This window comes from Artemia sp. Qi Xiang Cuo, chromosome 13 (genome assembly GCF_049724085.1).
Source record: "Artemia sp. Qi Xiang Cuo chromosome 13, ASM4972408v1, whole genome shotgun sequence".
NCBI classification, from domain to species: Eukaryota; Metazoa; Arthropoda; class Branchiopoda; order Anostraca; family Artemiidae; genus Artemia; species Artemia sp. Qi Xiang Cuo.
The window spans coordinates 62,142,030-62,164,471 of NC_142806.1; the positions used below are offsets into that span (position 1 = coordinate 62,142,030).

The 22,442-nt window shown below is 35.0% G+C and overlaps 1 protein-coding gene across 4 annotated transcripts in view; it reads right to left on the reverse strand.

Moving 5' to 3' along the window:
* Positions 1–22,442, reverse strand: part of LOC148945522 (tRNA (carboxymethyluridine(34)-5-O)-methyltransferase alkbh8) — a 73,557-nt gene that overhangs the window by 42,348 nt on the left and 8,767 nt on the right. For all 4 annotated transcript variants that reach the window (XM_089098692.1, XM_089098694.1, XM_089098695.1 and 1 more), the window contains exons 2-3: positions 18,730–18,961; positions 3,025–3,165 (exon numbers count right to left, since the gene is read on the reverse strand). In XM_089098692.1, coding sequence (XP_088954818.1) covers positions 3,025–3,165; positions 18,730–18,961 — 373 coding nt within the window. The remainder of the gene's footprint in view (positions 1–3,024; positions 3,166–18,729; positions 18,962–22,442) is intronic.

The window sequence follows — 22,442 nt, forward strand, 5'->3', positions numbered from 1 at the left end:
CCTATGATTTATTTATATGTTATTGCTTATGTCAATTAATTTATTAATTGAGCCACTAAGCACAGGTCATTTGACCTTCTATACTTGTTTAATTGATTTGTTGTTTTGTGAAATTATTAATAATAAAGGAATCATTCACTCCCCCTTAATATTATTTGAAATTTTCGCCTTCATAACCATGGCCTTAGTTGTAGCAGCCATAGTGATAGTAGTAGTACCAGTAGCGATTTGCATATATCGCTTTTTGGTCAGTTAAGCACCCCTCCCCCCACATTGTCCTGAAAGGTTCAACTGAATATTCTAAACTGTTTCTAAGATACTGCTGATATACTCTTTTGACAACTTGTTGCAAATAGTATGTTTTAATTTAGTTTAACTTTCCGCTCAACCTTTCCTGAAATTTTTACCTTGATTCTCTTGACCTTATTAACAGTAACAATAGAAGTAGTAGTTGGAGTAGTAGTAGAATTAAAGTGCGCATTGAATTGACTTTATTGAAAGAAAAAGAAATACATGAATGTTTAACAAAATCCACAGTAGTGCACATACGAGACCGACAAGATACTTCAAATGAGTCTCCCCAGTAAGGCTCCATGATCAAGAAAAAACAGGGGAGAAATAAAACGAAAAATTAAACTAATACATTCATCACACATTTTTAAAATAATACACTACCAACCCTAACCCAAACAATCTCCCCCCCCTCCCCAAAAAAATCCAAGCTAGGCACAAGATTATTACATGATTCCACCTACACAAATAAACAACACACCCAATCCGGAGACATCAATTCCTCGGAAAAAAGCATAGAAGTCTTCATCCCCAACATCCCCTTAATCGTTCTTTGAAAGCTCCAATTTAATACTCTCTGCATATACAATTTTAACCTGCAACTTAACCTGCTTGCAAAAAGGGTGTTCTGATTTACTTCAAATATTCCCTCAATATTCTCTGAAATGTTTACCTTCATGGCCTTAACTTTAGTAGTACTAGTAAAATAGCAGCAGGAGTAGTAACCGCTCTTCGAGGAGTAGTAGCAGCTCTTCGAGGAATAATAGCAGCTCTTCAATGAGTAGTAGCAGCTCTTTGATGAGTAGTAACAGCTCTTCGAGGAGGAGGAGCAGCTGTTCGAGGGTAGAAGCAGCTCTTCAATGAGTAGTAGCAGATCTTCGAGGGTAGTAGCAGCTCTTCAAGGAGTAGTAGCAGCTCTTCGAGGAGTAGTATCAGGTCTTCGAGGAGTGGTAGCAGCTCTTCAAGGAGTAGTAGTAGCAACGATGAAAAAGGAGCAGTAGCAACGACAAAAAAAAGTAACATTTATACCATAATCATATGATATTTGAAAAGCTGAAGTCCTTACTTAAAGCAAAGTTGTTTACATAAATGTTACTGTAGGGCAAGAAATAAACGTGGGCTTTTGCTACTTCATAAATAAAATTCAACGGCGTTGTTTTGAGTGACCAATGATCATGGAATACCAAAGTATGGTGTTCATGCTATAATGATGGAAAATTTGAAAAGGTGTGTCCTGCCATGAAATTGGTTGATATGAATGTGAGAAATGGGCAGAAAAAACATGGACTTTGTATACAAAACAAAAGTCAACAGTATCGTTTTTCCTGGCAAAACGTTTTTCCTGAAAAACAATGTCTAACGTTTACACTATAATCATGGAATAATTGAAAAGGTGAAGCCATGGAAAAAAAGCATTTTCCACTTCAAATTTGAAAGTCAAAAGTGAATTGTCATGGAAAACTATAGTGTGGAGTTCATGCCATAATCATGGGATATTTGAAAAGGAGAATCCTAGCAATAAAAGAAACAATTCATATAAATGTAGATTAGATGTATCTGTACATCATATGAATGTAAGAGCATGGCAGACGAATATGAACTTTTTATACACTCAGTAAAAGATCAACATTATCTTTTTTTCTGGCAAAATAACTATTTAACACAATTTTTCAGAAAAAAGCGAAAAAAACCTGCCCATCTGAACTTGTCAAGAATGTAAAAATAGGACTGCAAAACCATCGGCTACATTTTACTTTTAGCAGCAAAATTTCTTTTGTAGTGCAACAACATAGCCCGGTTTGACTAATCTACTTTTTCCTCATTTGATTTTTGCTTGGATTGACAAAGAAAGTTAGCTTTCTAAGAATTAAAAGGACTTAAAATTTTGGAGTTAAAATATTTTGTCCCGAATGTAACTAAGTATTTTTGTGCTATAAACCCATTTGGGATTTATCATTTATTATGGTTAAGGCAAGTCGAAAGACAATATGTGTTGCCAGGTTACCAAAATAGCAGATCTACAATTCTAAGGAACGACTTGGAGGATCGAGTTTAGCATTTATACCTATAACGATGGAAAAGACTATTTGAAAACTGAACTCCAACCATGAAACAACTAGCTTATATGAATATAATATTAGCGGTTTTTTTTTGCTACTTAAAAAAAGTCCACAATATCATTTAATTGGCAAAGCCACTGTATCTGCATGTTAGTTCTTCCACGACAGAAGAAACACACTGCTTTTCTAGCATGTATTTGGAATTACCATGAATATCAAAATAGTACTTATACTAAAAAATAGTACCATCTGCAGTTCGTGTACAATTTTGAACATATCTCCTTGGCCAAAAATTGGGGCGGTTCCCAATGATATACAAACTTATTAGTATACACAAATTTATTTGAGTTAAGATTGATTGTTGTGCACGTTTTCTGCATATCTCCCTTGCAAAAATGTTGGGGGGGGGTCCCTTTGATATACAGCCTTAGTATTTTGCACAAATTTATTGAGTCGAAAATGACATTGTGCACTTCTCCTTTGCAAAAAAACATTGGAGGGGGGTCTCTCTGAAATACAGTCTTAGTACTATGCACACAGTTATTGAATGACGATTAATTTGTTTGCATATGTTGTGTATATCTCCTTTACGAAAAATTGGAGGGTTTCTCTCGGATATCCAGGCTTAGTAGTGTGCACATATTTATTGAGTGAACAGTGATAAGGTACTCACCAATTAATTTCTGCCTTGCTGAATCAATTCGATTCATGAGGAAACAAGATTCACTTGGTGATAAAAAGTCCTCTTTTAGGAAAAGCCCTTCTGGTATTGCAGATATTTTATCCTGATTCAACAGCACTTGGGGATCGAAATCTAAAAAAAAAAGAAAATACCAAAACACAAAGTATTCTATGGCCTACTCACTTTTTAATGCGATCCAAAGTTTTCGCTAGGTATTACCTTCTTCATACAGATGGGCTTCGACAGAAACCGTATAATTTTTTGTCAGGGAAAACACATAATTTACGAAAGGAAATATATTCATGCTACAAGATTGGTTGTTACCAGTGATATTTTTCATATCATTTTAGAATACATATGAAACAAAGAAGACTAAGAGTTTTTTTCGTTTTTGCTTGGCCTTGATCACAAATCAGATGAGGTAGAACTAAACACTATAAATCGTCTCATGTAATTTTGCATGTTTTGCTAACAAAATTTAAGATCAAGCTAATCATTTTTGAAGCATATTAACTGCATAAAAATACTTCAAGACAATTGATAAAAGGTAGCCTCATCCACCCTACTGAAATGCAATTGCCCTGAAAAACTGCCACTCCCAAAAAATATTACTGGAACACATACTTTCCATACTTTGACCCCATCTAAACCTTTGGTTTCATCTCTATGGGTTGAACCTCTTTGAAAATAACTGTAAAACATCCGTGAGGGGTACAACATACAACACGGGAAAAATTCTAAGACTCGGAACAGACTTAACATGTCTGAACGTGACTTATCTAGACTTATCACGTTCAGACTTATCTAGTCTGAACGTGAAAAGGTCAGTTTTGGTAGTGTTCAGGAAAAGAGGAATGGTGACAGATTGAGTTGAAGTTGCATATTCGGATTGTGCCTTGACACCAAAGGGTAAGCTAACAAGTAGATATAAGGATGGAAAAAGGAAAGTGAGGCACTTATGTCAGGACCGCATACTACTTAGCCAAGATTATTAATATAAAATCAATAAACAAATAGTTCATTATTGAATAGTTCAAACTATGAATGATTTCTGTTTCCCACTAAAAGATATACTTCCCAAGTGGATTAATATACGTAAAAGATAAAACAAATAAAACAAAAAACAATAAATATAGACACTAATATCGCAAAGCACTTCTATAGGAAAAAACAATTGTAGGAGAATAATGAAATAGAAGAATTTTGAGAGAATTTTAAAGCTGGCTGAGACTAGGATTGAGTATTTTTCTCTTTTTCTTTAGGTTGATGATAAATTGTATATACATTTTTATGAGTTTGATATTAAGTGCTGTTCTAATCTATGAAATTTCCATGAAGCAACATATACTGCTTCATAATCTTGGCTATTCTAGTGAAGTATTGGTATCCTTATCATGAGGCATATTTGGAACATATGTTGTTGCATAAAAAAGATATCATCTTTCAGAAAAAAGAAATTAACTAACATATAATATTTTTTATCGGTTATAAACATAACCAAAAGATCAAGAAACACATACAGAAAAATCATAATTAGTTAAAAAATGATAAAAAAAAATATAAATAAATAGATAGGCTGCTTACATTTATTGTGACACGACAAAGGATTATTAGATTTCTAAAGGTACTTCTTTTGCAATAGCTTATGTAATGAATACTTTTTGGGTTCTGCCCAAAAAGTATTTTGAGTTCTCTTTCAAGAGCCCTCGACTCAGTTTGATGAATCGATCTATCATAAGAATTCTAACAAGTCATTAAATTTTCGTGTTTCTGTTTTTTTTTACTATTATTTAAATGGAACCTCATAGTTTTAAAACCTCAACTAAATTTGATGAGTCCGCTTATCATAACATTTTAGGTTCTCTTTCAAAAAGTATTTTGGGTTCTCTTTCAAGAGCCCTCGACTCAGTTTGATGAATCGATCTATCATAACAATTCTAACAAGTCATTAAATTGTTGTGTTTCTGTTTTTTTTTTTTTTACTATTGTTTAAATGAAACCTCATAGTTTTGAAACCTCAACTAAAATTGATGAGTCCACTTATCATAACATTTCTAGTAATAAGAATCATCAAGTTGTTGCTTTTTTAATTTTTTCTTCTTCTTCTTCTATTTCACAGCAGGCGGGCTTTTCAGTATATACTATTTAGCCCTTTTCCTTTTGCTTCACTCTGTGGGCTACACAGCTACTGGCTTGGTTGTCTCTTATTTATTAGATATTCTCAGATATCTTTCAGTAGATCTTTTGACTCAAGGAGTTCAAAGATATGATGATAGATATCGATTTCTGTGCTCTGTGTGCAGGTATAATCGGCTAGGCTCTTGGCTGATAGTGAGATTTTGTGATGTTTGAAGCACTTGAACAGTTTACAATGCAAAGTATGCTGTGCAGACGTCAGCATATTACATTCAAATAGGCAGTGGTCAAATGTTTCATTATTCATTATACAATACTTGCAAAGAGGGGACAGGGGAACCGAACCACTTGAATTAGAAAACTGATACGAGAATGCAAGAAAGTTTAGTCCATTTATTCCAGAACGAATTCTATGATAAATTTTAGAAAAATACTTATTGGGAAAGGGGGAAAAAGTGGATTTTTCTTATGAAACATAATATCGGATAGTCTTCATCGGTAAATATCTCTAATGGGGATTGGTCTCCCACTTGGCTGGTCAATATTTATAGCATTTTTTGCTATTTCATCGACCTTATGATTACCACTTATACCACAGTGGCTAGGAATATACTGAAGAAAAGTTCTTATTCCACTTGAAGCAAGATTATCTATAATACTAAGACAATGATAAGTGTCAATATCCAGCTTATACTGAGGAGCTGAAGACAGTAACTCAAGGCTTGATAAAGAGTAAGAATAAACTATAATTTCATTTGAATTAGCAATAAATAAAAGTTCAAATAGGGATAAAATCCTTTTAATAGACAGTGATGATGATACCAGTGATAGAAATTTACAAAAAATACCAGATATTTCGGTCACATATACAGTGACCGTCATCAGTAGTACTACTGGTGACGGTCACTGTATATGTGACCGAAATATCTGGTATTTTTTGTGAATTTCTATCACTGTTATCATCATCACTGTCTATTAAAAGGATTTTATCCCTATTTGAACTTTTATTTATCGTCATGGAAAAGCAGTGTGGTCTCCGAAATTATCTACGTTGAATTAGCTATCAAGGGTTTATTTTCCATAAGGTGTTCTAATGCCATGATTATGGCATTTAACTCTGCAGATATTATAGATACATTATTATACAATCTCTCACCCATTGCAATTTTCAGGTGAGGAAGGAAAGCAGTATCTTCGGATACTGCTACTTTTTCAGAAGGAAAGCAGTATCTACTTGCTATCTTCGTATTCATTTTGGATCCATCAAAAAGATTTGGAAATGGTTTTTATAAGTAATTCTATTAAGTTCAGCAAATTTTTTTCTGGACAAAAGCGATAGGGGTTAAATCTTTAGTCTACTTTGAGAAATCAGTATTTATTATGGGGATTGACCAATTCCATGGAGGGGAGTGGGGGAAAGTACGTGCAATAGACTTTGCGGGTACAGGAAACTTCTTCTGAATATTGGCATATTCATCTGCAAAGCCTCTATACATGGCTGGATTTCTTAACCAATTATGTAGGGTGTGTGAGCTGTTTGATTCAATTTTTATAAGATGTTTTATCAAAAGAAATCTACGTCTCTCCCTTATTGCTGTTAATCCACTCTCCATGAGCAGAAACTTTGTGCTTGTGGGTTTTCTAAGACCAAATATGAGACGTATTATATCATTTTGCATTGTTTAAATTTTTTGCATCTGGGTCTTTGCACAAGTACCATAGACGATGAGCCCATAGTCAATAGGGCGTCTTATATGTGATTTATAAAACTGGAGTAAGGTTTTCTCCTTACAGCCCCAGGGTATGGAAAGGAGTCTTTTTAGTATAATTGTTTTTCTATAGCATTTTTTTATTGTGTTTGAAATGTGGAGGTGGAAATTAAATTTTTGGTCAAGCATGGGATCTAGGTAATTAATATGATTATCTTCTGGAATATTTGTTCCATTTAGAGTTAGTCTTGCATTAACATGATTTCGTTTTCGGTGAAATTGGATTATTTTTGAATTGGTAGGTGCAATGGGTAAATCTGAATGTTGAGAGAATTTTTCAAATTGGAAGTGACTTATGCAGCTTTGACTGTGCAATCTCAAAGGTGTTGCCAGATGACCATAGTACCACATCTTCAGCATATTGTAGATTCGTGTGGGGGAGGCTCATGTCCCAGAGATGTAGGGCAAAGAGGAGCCAGCTGAGGACTGCTCCCTGAGGAAGGCCTTTGGTTATTGTCTTTTGGGATGAAGAGGCTGAACCTATACAAACAATAAAACTTCGCAATTCTATGAAAGATTTTATAAAAGATATTAGCTTGGGGGGTAGTCCAAGGTTTGCAAGTTTAATTAAAAGGATTTGGGGGTTCACATTGTCATATGCCCCTTCAAAATCTAGAAAAGCTGCAACTAGGACATTATTTTTTGATAATGATTCATTTATTGCATTTGTTAACAATATGAAAGCATCTGTTGAGGAATGGTGTTTCCTGAAGCCAGTTTGAGTGTGAGGGATCACATTATTTTTTTCAACAAACCAGAGGAGCTAATAATGTATCATTTTATTAATTATTCTTCCCATCACACAAGTAACGAGTATGTATCTTTAAGACTAAGGGTTACTTTGTGGATTAATTTTCTTTGGTAGTGGTAGTAGAAATGATCCTTTCATTATATTGGAAAATGAACGTGAAGACCATGCATGATTATAACAATTTAGAATTTGCTGTTTGTGTGAAGGAGTGAGATTCTCCATACATGTAGGGTGTATATTGTCATAGCTACTACTATTCTTGGTCCTAATATGATGTATTAAATTGTGCCTTTTCGTAATCAAAAATGGATAGGTCGGATACTAAGATGCGGGGCAAGGTTGGTAACTAAGGTTAAGAGGAACTGGGAGCGTTTTGCTACAATTAGTTGATGCTAACTTATTGACAGAAAGATGGGCAAATAGCTTAACTTTTTCATTATCATTAACATAATGGGTAATATTATGTATAAGTTCATACACAAGTGGGTTAGGGGAAGTCTTTTTCCCACAGATGTAGCTTATGACTAAATGTATAATTGGCTCATGTATTTCTCTGGAGAGAATATTAGCAAAATTATTCCAGTAGTTATATTTAGCATTTATTATGGTCCTTTTTAGATTAGATTCTGCTTGTAATTTTTTTAAATATGTAGTAGGTGATGGTTTTTTAAGAATGTTCTCCTAGATGCCTTTTTTGTTCTCCATTTATTTTGGCACTCATTTGTCCACCATGCTTTAGGAATATGTTTAGGAAAGGTTTTCGTGGCTGATATTCTGGAGATAGGATGATTAGCTGTATTTAATAGTAAAGATGCCAAAACTTCAGCATGTGTGTCAGCTGTTGCGCTTGAAATGCATGAATTTAGGGTGAAACTTGTAATTTCATCATTTAGCTTATTTTGGAACAGAGGCCAATTTGCTATAGTGTTGAAATATTTCGAGGTGTGTGATAGGGTTTCAGCAGGTTCGTTTAGGGAGCAAATTATGGCAAAGTGGTCAGTACATAGAGTATCAATTTTATTTATACAAATTTTATTCAAAATATTTAAAGACACAATTTGTAGGTCAATTGTAGAGTAACTGCCACTTTTGGGATTGAAATATGTCTTCCGATTTGGAGGAGTAGCAACAACTAATCCATTGCTGTTTGTAGTCATATGTCCAATGAACTTACAAGCTTTATTTGCTGATTTATTTACCCAAAAAAGACTATGGGAATTAAAGTCACCACAAATAATAATGTTTTTCAACATATTAGAATTATTTATATAGCTGAAGTAATCCATGACATCTGTAATTTGGCCATTAGGGTTATAAAAGCTTATTATGTAAGTTTTTGTATTATTCAGCCAAACACTGATACCAATTGCATCAACATCATTCATAAAATCTGAAAAGTTGATGCCACAGAATTTTATATTATTTTTAACTATTAAAGCTACTCCACCTCCTTTTCTCTCTGATGATCTATCCCTTCTCAGAATAATGTATCCCAGAGACTTAACTTGTTGATTTTGGGTTAAATGAGTTTCCTGGAGGCAAGCAATATTGATGGGATTATTATTCATAAAAGATATTAGTTCATTTAACTTATTTTCTGTAAGTGATCTTACGTTCCAATGGAGTATTGATATGTGTTGTGTTGTTTATTTATTTGTCATATGACTGTGTATCAATGTTCAGCTTTGTTAATAGTAAAGCAAGATCTTTTTTTGCTTGAATGAGCATATGATCAGGGATGTAGATTTTTGCCAGTTCTGCAATGATTTTTGTTTTCTGTTGTTGTTGTATATTTATGGCCTGAACTGCATTGCAGTTTAGAATGAATAAGCATATATTTGAGGTTTGTATGTTTGGTTCTGCTTCCTGTTTGTCAGTTAAGGGATTAATTCCTGGTAGTGTTTCTGGTTTGTTTCTTGTTGAGAGGGGGTGCCAGGCCGACCTCATCTCACTAGGCAAGGAGGCTTGTAGGCTTGGTGATTCTTTCTGATAGAGATGTTAGCTAGGGGCCTAAAGGATGGTGTTTTGTAAGGAGTACTTGATGCATTGGGAGTATTTGATTTGGGAGTTTTATTTGATTTCAATATAGGTTTTATTTGGTGTGATTGGGCAGTATTTGCTTCCATTGCTGCAAAAGGGTATGGAATGGCCTTCTCTGTTGCTATTTGGAGTGTTAGTGCTCTTTTCTTATATGCAGGGCATTGTGATTTATTGGTGGATTCATGTGGGCCTTTACAATTGATACATGTAGGCTGAGTGTTGTTGCAAATTCTCAACTATTTAGGATGGGAACGATTACAATTACTACAGGCTAGGAGAATTTCATTGCATTTATTTGCTGTGTGTCCCAGTTTCAGAAACTTCTTACACTGGATAGGCTTTGGCTTGTATTCCTTCTGTGGTTTGATTTGCCCAAATAGGAATAACTTTTCTGGGATATTAATTTTTTCCTTCAGTGTAAATAGGAAAAATTTGCATGGTTTAGTTGCGTTAGAGCTGGATTTAGCCAGATGATTGATATCTTGGACAGGGTTTGCATTACCAGCCCTATCTGAGTCGATCTCGTCACTCCTGTATTGTTATTTCAAGGGGAACATTACATGCTACTCTCCCTGTGGGAGAATGTTTTGGGTTCCATTTAGATGAGTTAATTGAGGTATTCAGAAGACATTTTAGATTAAGTATTATATCTGCTGATTTCTGATCTTGGACAGCTATTAGCAAAGATCCATTACGGTGAATGTTAAAAGAAAACATTGATTTTAACATTTTGAAAATTGAAACCCTTATTGTATTAATCTTTTTTATTTCAAAAGGGGTATTAGGAGAAATTTTGAAGTATATGCCCATGTATTGAAAAGGAGAAACTTGGACAGGGGGAGGGGAGATACTTTTGATTGGGGACGTTTTCTCCCTTTTTTTGAGCTCCTATAAAGGACCTCTTGAAAGCCATTATCATCTATGGAGATATTAGCTACAACACTGATCATTATACCATTCTAAGAATTTTAGCTTTCATGTGAGCTTCGTGATAGAGTGCTTGACCAGCCAAGATGAGGTAAAAATGGATCAATTTCATTAGTATTTAGGGTGGGATCCGGAGGGACTTTTTTTAGGGGGAGTTCTTTGCATTGCCTATTAGAATAAGCTTTAAGCTAAACAGGAAAAGATAGTAATATGATACAAGACTGTTTGCACTCTACTGTGGGGAAAACTTCACCATCCACAAAAGAAAACACCATACTTTGGCCCTGAGGAGGAATTTGAGCACGATTGGTTCGATACAACTACTGATAAATCGAGACAATAATTCACAAGAAATTTATTTTTAAATTTCATAAAATGTTGTTTATGTCAATGTTGGTTTTTTCTTCTTCTTTTCTAATTCACAGCGGGTGGGCTATTCAGTTGATGCTATTTAGCCCTTTTCATTTTGCTTCACTCTGTGGGCTACAGAGCTTCTGCTCTGGATGCATCTTATTTAAGAAATATTATCAAATGTCTTTCAGTATAGCTTTCAACTCAAGGAGTTCAAACATAATATTATAGATATTAATTTCTCAGTTCTGTTTGCAGGAATAGTCGGCTTGGCTCGTGGTTGATGGTGACAGAGTGTGGTGATTGAATCATTTTAACAGTTTACAAAGCAAGGTATGTTGTGCAGTCTTCAGCATATTACATTCATATAGGCAATGGTCAATTGTTTCATTATTCATATTACAACGCCTGCAAAGAGGGGACAGGGGAATTGAACCACTTGAATTAGAAAACTTATATGAGAATGCAAGAAAATTTAGTCCATTTGATCCAGAACGAATTCAATGATAAATTTTAGAAAGATACTTATTGGGAAAGGGGGAAAGGATAGGATTAATCTTATTGAAATTAATATCTAATAGTCTCCATCGGTAAATATTTCTAATTGGGATTGGTCTCCCACTTGGCTGGTCAATATTTATAGCATTTTTTGCTATTTCATCAACCTGACGATTACCACTTATGCCAGAGTGGCAAGGAATATACTGAAAATAAGTTCTTTGCCACTTGAAGCAAGGTCATCTATAATACTGAGACAATGATAAGTGTCAATGTCCAACTTATATTGTGGAGCTGAGGCCAGCCACTCAAGGCTTGACAGAGAGTTGGAATATATGATAATATTATTTGAATTTGCAATCAAAGGTTGGTTTTCCTTAAGGTGTTCTAATGCCATGATTACGGCATTTAACTCAGCAGACATTATAGATAAATTATTATATAATCTCTCACCCATTGCAATTTTCAGGTGAGGAAGGAAAACCCCACTTGCAACCTTCTCATTCATTTTTGACCCATCAACAAATATTTGGAAGTGATTTTTTTAGGTAATTGTATTAAGTTCTGCAAATTTTTTCTGGACAAAAGCAATGGGGGTTAAATCTTTATTCCACTTTGAGAACTCATTATTTATTATGGGACTTGACCAATTCCATGGGGGGATTGGGGGAAAGTGGGTGCAATAGACTTTGCTGGTATGGGGAAATTCTTCTGAATATTGGCATACTCATCTGCAATGCCGCTATGCATGGCTGGATTTCTTATCCAATTATGTAGTGTGTGTGAGCTATTTGATTCAATTTTTGTAAGATGTTTTGCCAAGAGGAAGCTACGTCTCTCCCTTATTGTTGTTAATCCACTCTCCATATGCAAAAACTTGGTGCTTATGGGTTTCCTAAGACCAAATATATTATATCACGTATTATATCATTTTGTATTGTTTCAATTTTTTGCATTTGGGTCTTTGCTCATGCACCAACGATGATGAACCGATAGTCAATATGAGATTTTCTATATGATGTGTAAGACTGGTTGTCTCCGTATATCCCCAGAGTGTGGAATGAAGTCTTTTTAGTATATTTGTTTTTCTATAGCATTTTTTTTATTGTTTTTGAAATGTAGATGTGGAAATTAAGTTTCAGGTCAAGCATGAGACCTAGGTAATTAATATGATTATCTTCTGGAATAGTTGTTTTATTTAGAGTTAGTTTTGCATTAACATGGTTTTGCTTTCGGTGAAATTGGATTATTTTTGACTTGGTAGGTGCAATGGGTAAATCTGAATGTTGAGAGAATTTTTCAAACTGGAAAAGTGACCTTTGCAGATTTGAAAGTGCTATGTGAAAGGTGTTGCCAGATGACCATAGCACCAGATCATCAGCATATTGTAGATTCGTGTGGGGTAGGTTCATGTCCCAGAGATATAGGGAAAATAGGAGGCAACTGAGGACTGCTCCCTGAGGTAGGTCTTTGGTTATTGTCTTTTGGGGTGAAGAGGCTGAACCAACACAAACGATGAAATTTCGCACTTCTATGAAGGATTTAATAAAAGATACTAGCTTAGAGGGTACTCCAAGGTTTGCAAGTTTGTTTAAAAGGATTTGGTGGTTCACATTGTCATATGCCCCTTCAAAATCAAGGAAAGCTGCAACTAGGACATTATTTTTTGAGAAAGATTCATTGATTGCATTTGTTAGCAAAATGAAAGCATCTGTTGAGGAGTGGTGTTTCCTGAATCCAGTTTGAGTGTGAGGGATCATATTATTTTTTTCAACAAACCAGAGGAGTCTCTGATAGATCATTTTCTCCATTATTTTTCCCATCACAGGAGTAATCATTATGGGCCTATAAGACTCAGGGTTATCTTTGGTTTTATTTTTCTTTAGGATTGGTAGGAGGGAGGAACATTTCCATATATTGGGGAACATAGAAGATGCCCAAGCGTGATTATAACAATTTAGCAGTTCTTGTTTGTATGAAGGGGTGAGTTTCTTTATCCATGTAGGGTGTATATTGTCATAGCTGCCGCTAGTTTTGGTCCTAATATGATGTATTGCGTTATTCAATTCCTGGATTGAAAATGGATTAGTTATATACTCGGATCCTGGGCGTGGTTGGTAACTTGGGTTCATAGGAATTGAGGACAGTTTGCTTTGATTATTTGATGTTAGCTTATTAACAAAAATAGTTGCAAATAGGTTAGCTTTTTCATTATCATTGTCATAATGGGTATTATAATGTATAAGCTCATACAGGAGACGGTTGAGGGAAGTCTTTTTCCCACAGATGTGGCTTATGACTTTATGTATAATTGGCTCATGTGTTTCTTTGGAGAGATTATTTGCAAAATTATTCCAGTACTTATATTTAGCATCTATTATAGTCATTTTTAGATTAGATTCTGCTTGTAATTTTTTAAAATGTGCAGTAGGTAATAGTTTTTTTTATGAATTCTGTCCTAGGTGTCTTTTGTACTTTCCATTTATTTTGGCACTCATTTGTCTAACATGCTTCAGGAATGTGTTTTGAGAATGTTTTCTTAGGTGTTGTCCTGGGGATAGCATGGTTAGCTGTATTTATTAGTAAAGATGTCAAGGCTTCAGCATGTGTGTCAACTGTTGTGTTTGAAATGCATGAATTTTGGGTGAAACTTGTAATTTCATCATTTAGCGTATTTTGGAGCATAATCCAATTTGCTTTAGTGTTGATATATTTGGAGGAAAGAGATAGAGTTTCAGCAGGTTCATTTAGGGTGCAAACTATAGCAAAGTGGTCAGTACATAGACTGTCAATTTTATTTATGTAAATTTTATTCAAAATATTTAATGACACAATTTGTAGGTCAATTGTAGAGAGTCTGCCACTTTTGAGGCTGAAATATGTTTTCAGGTTTGGAGGGGTAGCAACAGCTAATTCATTAATATTTGAAGTCATATGCTCAATGAATTTACCAGCTTTATTTGCTGGTTTATTCCCCAACAAAAGGCTGTGGGCATTGAAATCTCCACAAATTATGATATTTTTTAACATATTAGAATTATTTATATAATTAAAGAAATCCATGGCATCTGTAGTTTGGCCATTAGGGTTATAAAAGCTTATTATGTCGGTTTTTATATTATTCAGCCAAACACTGATACCAATTGCATCAACATCATTTGCAAAATCTGGAAAATTGATGCCACATAATTTTATATTATTTTTAACTAATAAAGCTACCCCACCTCCTTTTCTCTCTGAAGATCTATCCTTTCTGAGGATAGTATATCCCAGAGACTTAATTTGTTGATTTTGGGTTAAATGAGTTTCCTGGAGGCAAGCAATATTAATGGAATTATTATTCATAAAAGATATTAGTTCATTTAGCTTTTTTTCTGTGAGTGATCTTACATTCCACTGGAGTATTGATATATGTTGTGTTATTGATTTATTCTTCATATGACTGCGTATCAATGTTCAGCTTTGTTAAAAGTAAAGCAAGATCTTTTTTTGCTTGAATGAGCATATCATCAGGGATGTAGATTTTTGCCCATTCTGCAGGGATTTTTGTTTTCTGTAGTTAATGTTTGTTTATGGCTTGAACTGCATTACAGTTTAGAATGAATAAGCATATATTTGGGGATTGCATTTTTGGTTGTGCATCCTGTTTGTCGGTTAAGGGATTAATTCCTGGTAGTATTTCTGGTTTGTTTCTTCTTGGGAGGGGGGGCCCAGGCTGACCTCATCTCACTGGACAAGGAGGCTTGTTGACATGGTGATTCCTTCTGATAGGGATGTGAGCAAGGGGGCTTAGAAGATGGTGTTTTATATGGGGTGCTTGATGCATTGGGGGCGTTTGACTTGGGGGTTTTGGTTGGTTTCATTACAGGCTTTATTTGGTTTTGTTGGGCAGTATTTGCTTCCATTGCTGCAAAGGGGTATGGGATGGCCTTCTCTGTTGCTATTTGGAGTGTTAGAGCTCTTTTCTTATATGTAGGGCAGAGTGATTTATTTGTAGATTCATGTGGGCCTTTGCAATTGATGCATTTAGGCTGAGTGTTGTTGTAGGTTTTCAACTATTTAGGATGGAAAGCTTTACAATTACTACACTCTAGGAGAATTTCATTGCATTTCTTTGTTGTGTGTCCCAGTTTGAGACACTTTTGACACTGGATAGGCTTAGGTTTGTATTACTTGTGTGGCTTGATTTGCCCAAATAGGAATAATTTTTCCGGGATATTAATTTTTTCCTTCAGTGTAATAAGAAGAATCTACTTGTTTTTAGGCCATTAGAGTTAGGTTTGCCGAGTTGGGTAACATCTTCAACTGGAATTGTGTTTCCAGCCCTACCTGAGAGCCCTTCTTTTAACTCCTGAATGGATATTTCTGGGGGAACATTATAAACTACTATTTTCGTTAGTGATTGTTTTGGGTTCCATTTAGATGCATTAATTGGGGTATTCAGAAGGGATTTTAGGTTAATTATTGTGTCTGCTGATTTCTGATCTTGGACAGATATTAGCAGAGATCCATCACGGTTAATATTAAGAGAGAACATTGATTTTAGCAACTTGAAAATTGCAACTCTTATTGCGGTAATCTTTTTTATTTCAAAGGGGGTAGTAGGAGTAATTTTAAGGTAAATTACTAAGTTTATAGAGGGAGGATCTTGGGCTTGGGGAGGGGAAATGCATTTGGTTGGGAATACTTTTTATTTTTTTTTAAAGCTTCTAGAAAGGACCTCTTGAAACCCATTATCATCATTTATTGTGACATTAGCCCCTACACTTATCATAGTCCTATTCTCAGAATTGGAGCTATCATTTGAACTTTGAGATAGTGTGCTGGACCAGCCAAGATGGGTATCGCTTTCACTGGCATTTGAGGTTGGATCTGGGGAGACTTTTTTTTTGGAGGACTTCTAATCATTGCCTATTGGAAAAAGCTTTAAACGAAAACAAGACTAAAACAACAAGGGATAATAGAATGATATCAAACCGTCTGCACTATACTATGGGGAGGAGAAACACCACAGTATAGCCCTGAGGATGAATTGAGCAGGATTGGTTCGGTAAAACTGCTGATTAAATGCGATAATATTTCACAAGAAAATTTATTTTAAATTTCTTATAAAGTTGCTGCTGTCCTCTTATAGAATATTCTCATTCTCTTTGTTTGTTTATGTCAATTATTTTTTCTTCTTCTTCTTAAAAAAACACCTGGAATCCTAAACGGACTCCTTTTGGCTTCAAGCTTTTTAAATAAAATTTCAGAGTTTCGGAACCTTAACTAATTTTGATAAGTCATCATAACCAATCATAAAAATTCAATAAGTTGTTCCTTTTCGGTAGTGTTTTTTTTATCAATGAAACTTCATAGTTTAATTAAATTGAATATTCTAAGAAATACACAATTATTGCTCTCTGAAATATAGCAGATTCTAACATACCAGGTGTGCACATAAGTCTACTCTAAGGAGGACCATGTGAAGTAACTACCAAACAGTTCATGGCAACGAACTGTACGTAAGGAGCGACCCGGCTCAATAGTAACCGAAACTCTAAAAAACAGAATTTTGATTCCAATAGATACATCAAAAGAATTGCATTTTTTATTCTGATTTTAATTACATAAGTTTTATTAAGTTTAGTATTACCCATCAAAGGTTACGAACCTGAGAAAATTTTCTTGATTTTCAAAAAAAGGGGGAAACAGCCCTTAAAAGTCAAGTGATCTCAATTAAAATCACACCATCATCAGATGCAGCACACATCAGATGCAATGTATCAGAGAACCTTACTGTTTAGGTTTCAAAGTCATCTCTCCAAAAATTTGGAATTTTGTATTTTTCACCATAAGAAAGATAAGGGGTGCGTGTTTTTTTTTTCAGTGGTCATCATATCTACCCAGTGGTCCTAGAATATCGAAAGAGGGCTAATTCAAACAGAAATCAAGAGCTCTAGTGCCCTTTTTGAGTGATCAAAAAATTGGAGGGCAACTAGGCCTCCTCCTCCGCCCTTTTTCCCAAAAATCGTCAGATAAAATTTTGAGATAGCCGTTTAGTTCATCATAGTTGAAAGGCCCAATAAATTAACCTATGGGTACAACATGACCCCCCCCCCTTTCACACAGCCCCAGAGGAAATGTGTTAGTTATAAAATTTGCCTATTGTTTACGCATAGTATTTGTTACTGGGATGTAGGCGTACATTTTTGGGTAGGGGGGGGGGGCAAATTGTCTGTTGGGTTTTTTCAGGGGAATTTTCCATGGGGAGGGAAGTTTCCAGGAAGTGAATTTGTCCGGGGAAATTATGAACTGGGGGAATTTCCCAGAATTCTTATACAAAATTATTTTTATGTCTTGCTCTCTCTTTTCTGTCTTAATTTTACGCGCAGGGTGGTTAAGAGTAATTGTCCGGGTAAATTTTCACCGGGATTGAATTGTCTAGAGGATATTTCCGTGGTAAGGGGGTTTTAGCATAGAGGTAGGGCCAGATTTCCTGGCATTATATAATAACAAACATATTAAATAAAATAAAACAAGTTTTTTCAACTGAAAGTAAGGAGCAACATTAAAACTTAAAACAAACTAACATTATTACGTATATAAAGGGGGTCACCCTCTCTTCAACACCTCACTCTTTATGCTAAAGTTAGAATTTTGTCCCAATTCTTTAATAATGACTCCTGATACACAAGGGCCATTTAATTAGAACAAGAAGACACTTTTTTTAAAAGTACTAAAAAACTTTAGCATAAAGAGTGAGGTGTTGAGGAGGCGGGCAATCCCCTTTATATACGTAATAATTTCTGTTCTTTTTAAGTTTTAGTGTTGCTCCTTACTTTTAGTTGAAAAAACTTGTTTTTTTTTTATTTAATAGCAGAAGAAAGGATGAAAATTATGTAAAGGTAGACAACCATAAAAATGGAACCATAGGAAACTAGCTTTGCCGAAAATCATAACTATCATGCGAAGTTAGGGAATCACAGAAACAACATCACATAAAGTTACTTAGAAGAAATTCCTTAGAACTACATGAAGTCGGGAATCAAGGAAATAGAATAATGTGAAATTGGCTTAACAGGAGTCAAAAGAATCTTGTAAAGTTAACCAATCACGAAAACAGAATAACATGAACTTAGCTTAGAGGAAAACAAAAAAAAATCTCTTTGTGAAGTTTAGTAATCAAATAAAATTATGCTTTAGCATAAAAGACCCATAAAATAGTTTTGTTTTCTTGAATACCTTGATCAACATATGCAAGATACAAATGTTGCTTGAAACCAATGTTGATCTCTGAGCCTTGGAGACTATTGTAGGCTAACTCTGCATCAGAGACTTCAGCCAAAGTCACAAAACTAAATGACATATTTGGTATTATGGAAATCGATTGAATTCTTCCAAATTTTTCAAACATTTTGAATATCTCCTCCCTTGATGCGTTTGTTGTGTGCCCAAAATTTAGGAGACATAAACTCTAAAAAAAAAAAAAAAATTAGTCGAAACCTCTTGCTTCAAGACATTAGGTAACAGCTACATCTGCTACACATGCACGAACACCTGTACAGCATTATTAACCGTCACCGGTTATTACGATAAATAACCGAGTCAAACTCAAAACGAGCAGAAATTAGCATGAGTAGAAATTAGCATGATATAACTTATATAGTCAGTGAGTTATATATATTTATAAGTAGTAGGTTAAATATGTCAGTAAGTTATTTATTTCTGTATATAATATATATAGTCAGTGAGTTATATATATTTATAAGTAGTAGGTTAAATATGTCAGTAAGTTATATATTTCTGTATATAACTTATATAGTCAGTGAGTTATATATATTTATAAGTAGTAGGTTAAATATGTCAGTAAGTTATATATTTCTTTATATAACTTATAGTCAGTGAGTTATATATATTAATAAGTAATAGGTTAAATATGTCAGTGAGTTATATATTTCTGTATAAAACTTATATATATTCAGTGAGTTATATATATTTATAAGTAGTAGGTTAAATATTTCAGTGAGTTCTGCATTTATGTATATAACTTATATATTCAGTGAGTTATATATATTTATAAGTAGTTTGCGTGTTTCGGTACCTCCATAGGAGGCATGGACCAAGGGGAGACCTTGTCCCTGGGGGTCCACAATAGAATCTGGGACACCCTCGCCCGAGGTCATAAATACAGGCGGAGGAGGAAGAAGGCCCCTAAAATGTAAACTCAAAAGGACCCACTGGTTTGTCCACAAGTCCCATGAGTTGCAAACCTTCTCCCAGTAATGGGTTAAATTGCATGGTGATACAGAACACCATCGCGGGAGGATACTCAATAGGAGGACAACTGTGGCAGGGCGTAAAATCCAAATCTATGGACAACGGCCTCTGCAAAGGGTTGCCTCGACCTTTTCGGGGACCTGCAAGACTGGGGACCTTGCGGTCAACTCTATTCTCACTTGAGGAGTGGTGCCCCTCGAGGAAATTATAGCCTAGTAAACGACACAGCAATCGCAGGGGATTCTGACTAATGGACAATTCTTCTGGGCTTGGTATGTTTTGATGGGTGTCTTTGGGCTGAAAAACCTCTTCCTAGCTAATTTATCTATTATGGGTTGCCTCCCCGTCGTAGCATAATATTTGTAGGCATGAATATATAATGAGTCGGAGGTAATAGGCTTGAGAATGTCTGTGCAGGATTTTGACTCTTGTTGATAGAAGAGGATCGCTAAGTGCTGAAAACCATGTTGTGACCAAAATGGGCCCAGGATTGCACAAAGCCTTCATTCATACTGGAGGTCTCAGGGACGTCTTGCTGTCCGGTTCTAAGCTGGCTTAAGCACTTCAGTGTAGATTTGAGAAGATATATTATTCCCCATCCTTTACTGGTATCTGGGACCATTGCTTTTCCTGAGGTGAAAATAATTTCAATGATTTAAAGAACATGAAAATTGGAACTTGGAATGTTACATTAAAAAATGACTATCGTATTGACATTTTGACTGACGAATTCAGACGATTCGAACTGAATTTATTAGGAGTTTCAGAAACTCATATCCCAGGGATTGGAAGTATGACATTAGGTGATATAGAATTTGTTTACTCATGCAGGAAGGATAGGGTACATAGACAGGGAGTAGGGCTCGTGATGAATAAGGAAGCAGCTAAGTCTTGTTTAGGCTGGGAAGGTATTAATAATAGAATACTAATTGCTCATTTTATGACTAGAAAGTTCAGGGTTTCAGTTATAGTAGTATACGCCCCTGTAGAACCGACTGACGGAGATACTAGAGACTCAGATGAATTTTACTGACAGTTACAAGAGCAAATAGACAAGGTCCCAGGTAGAAATATAATGTTATTACTGGGAGATTTTAACGCCCAGGTTGGTAGAAATAGGGATAGATGGTATCCTAGCCTAGGTAAATTTGGTGTAGGAAAAGAAAACAGTAATGGATACACACTTCTGCAATTTTGTGGGTATACTAACCTAGTTATAACCTATACGGTGTTTGGTCACAAAATGGCTCATAAGTTACATGGTATTCACGTGATGGTAAGACAGCAAACCTTATTGATTATGTTATAGTAAACCAAAGACTGGCAGGATCAATACAAGATACTAGGGTATATAGTTATTGATGCTAAAAGTAAAGATCACCATCTGTTAGTGTCTAGGGTTAATTTAAAGCTGAAATGTCGAAAGGTTAACTACCTCCCGGGAAGTTATGATATTGATAGGCTCAAGGATGAGAATTTGAGAGAAACTGTCTAGGAACATTTAAACACTAAACTTCAAATTTTAAAACTTGTCAATTTGGAGGATGGTTAGAATAATTTTAGAAAAATAATTTGTGAAGTTGCTGAAGGTGTATTAGGGAAGAAAGCTAGAACTGCAGCATAAGAATATTAGTGAAAAAGCTTTATGTTTAATAGAAAGGAGAAAGGACTTGTACAAGAATTATCTGAGTGATAGATCGTATGAAAACAAAAGAAATGTAAAGAAAATGGAGAGAGCATTAAAATATGAACTAAGGAGGTGTGAAGTGGAGGCCATGGATAAAATTGCCTAGGATCTGGAAGATGCAGCTAGATGGCATAATAGTAAAATATTATACTGGCACGTTAAAATATTGAGAGGGAGTAGTCAATCCGGACTTGTCCCAGTCAAAGATAGGAATGGGGTCGCAATTAGCGATAAGGAAAAAACTAAAGAGAGATGGGCCTAACATTTTGAGAACTTGCTTAACCGAGATAGAGTTGCAGGAAAAGATATAGAGGAAAATGAAAAAGTTTGCGATATCTTGGATGTGAAGGAAGATTTGTTTTATGAGGAGGAATTAGCAACAGTATTATAAGGATTAAAGAAACATCACAAGGCTCCAGGTGCTGATTGGGTGGTAAATGAGTTTCTTAAATATGGTGGCTCTGAGGTTAGAAATAAGCTACTGAAGATTATGAATATGATTTCTGAAAAAGGGGAAGTACCTAACGATTTTAGTAAAACCTTAATTAAGCCACTTTATAAGAAAGGTGATAAAAGTTAAGTGTGGTAATTATCAAGGCATTAGTCTGGTCTCCGTAGGTAGTAAATTACTTAGTAATATGATACTTTTTAGACTGAGAGATGCGGAAGACAAAGTTTTAAGAGAAGAGCAGTGCGGTTTTAGAAAAGGTAGAGGATGTGTTGACCAAATTTTCACTCTTAGGCTAATAATTGAGAAGTATCTGAGTTTTCAAATACCTTTGGTCCTCAGTTTTATAGATTACGAGCAAGCGTTCGATTCTGTTGATAGAAGAGCTTTAGTAAAGGTTTTATCCTTGTATGGTATTCCAGACAAATACATTAAAGTGATTAGGGCTATGTACGAGAATAACACTGCTGCAGTTGAGGTAGGAAATGAGGTTAGCAGCTGGTTTTCTATTAAATCAGGAGTTAAGCAGGGCTGTGTTCTATC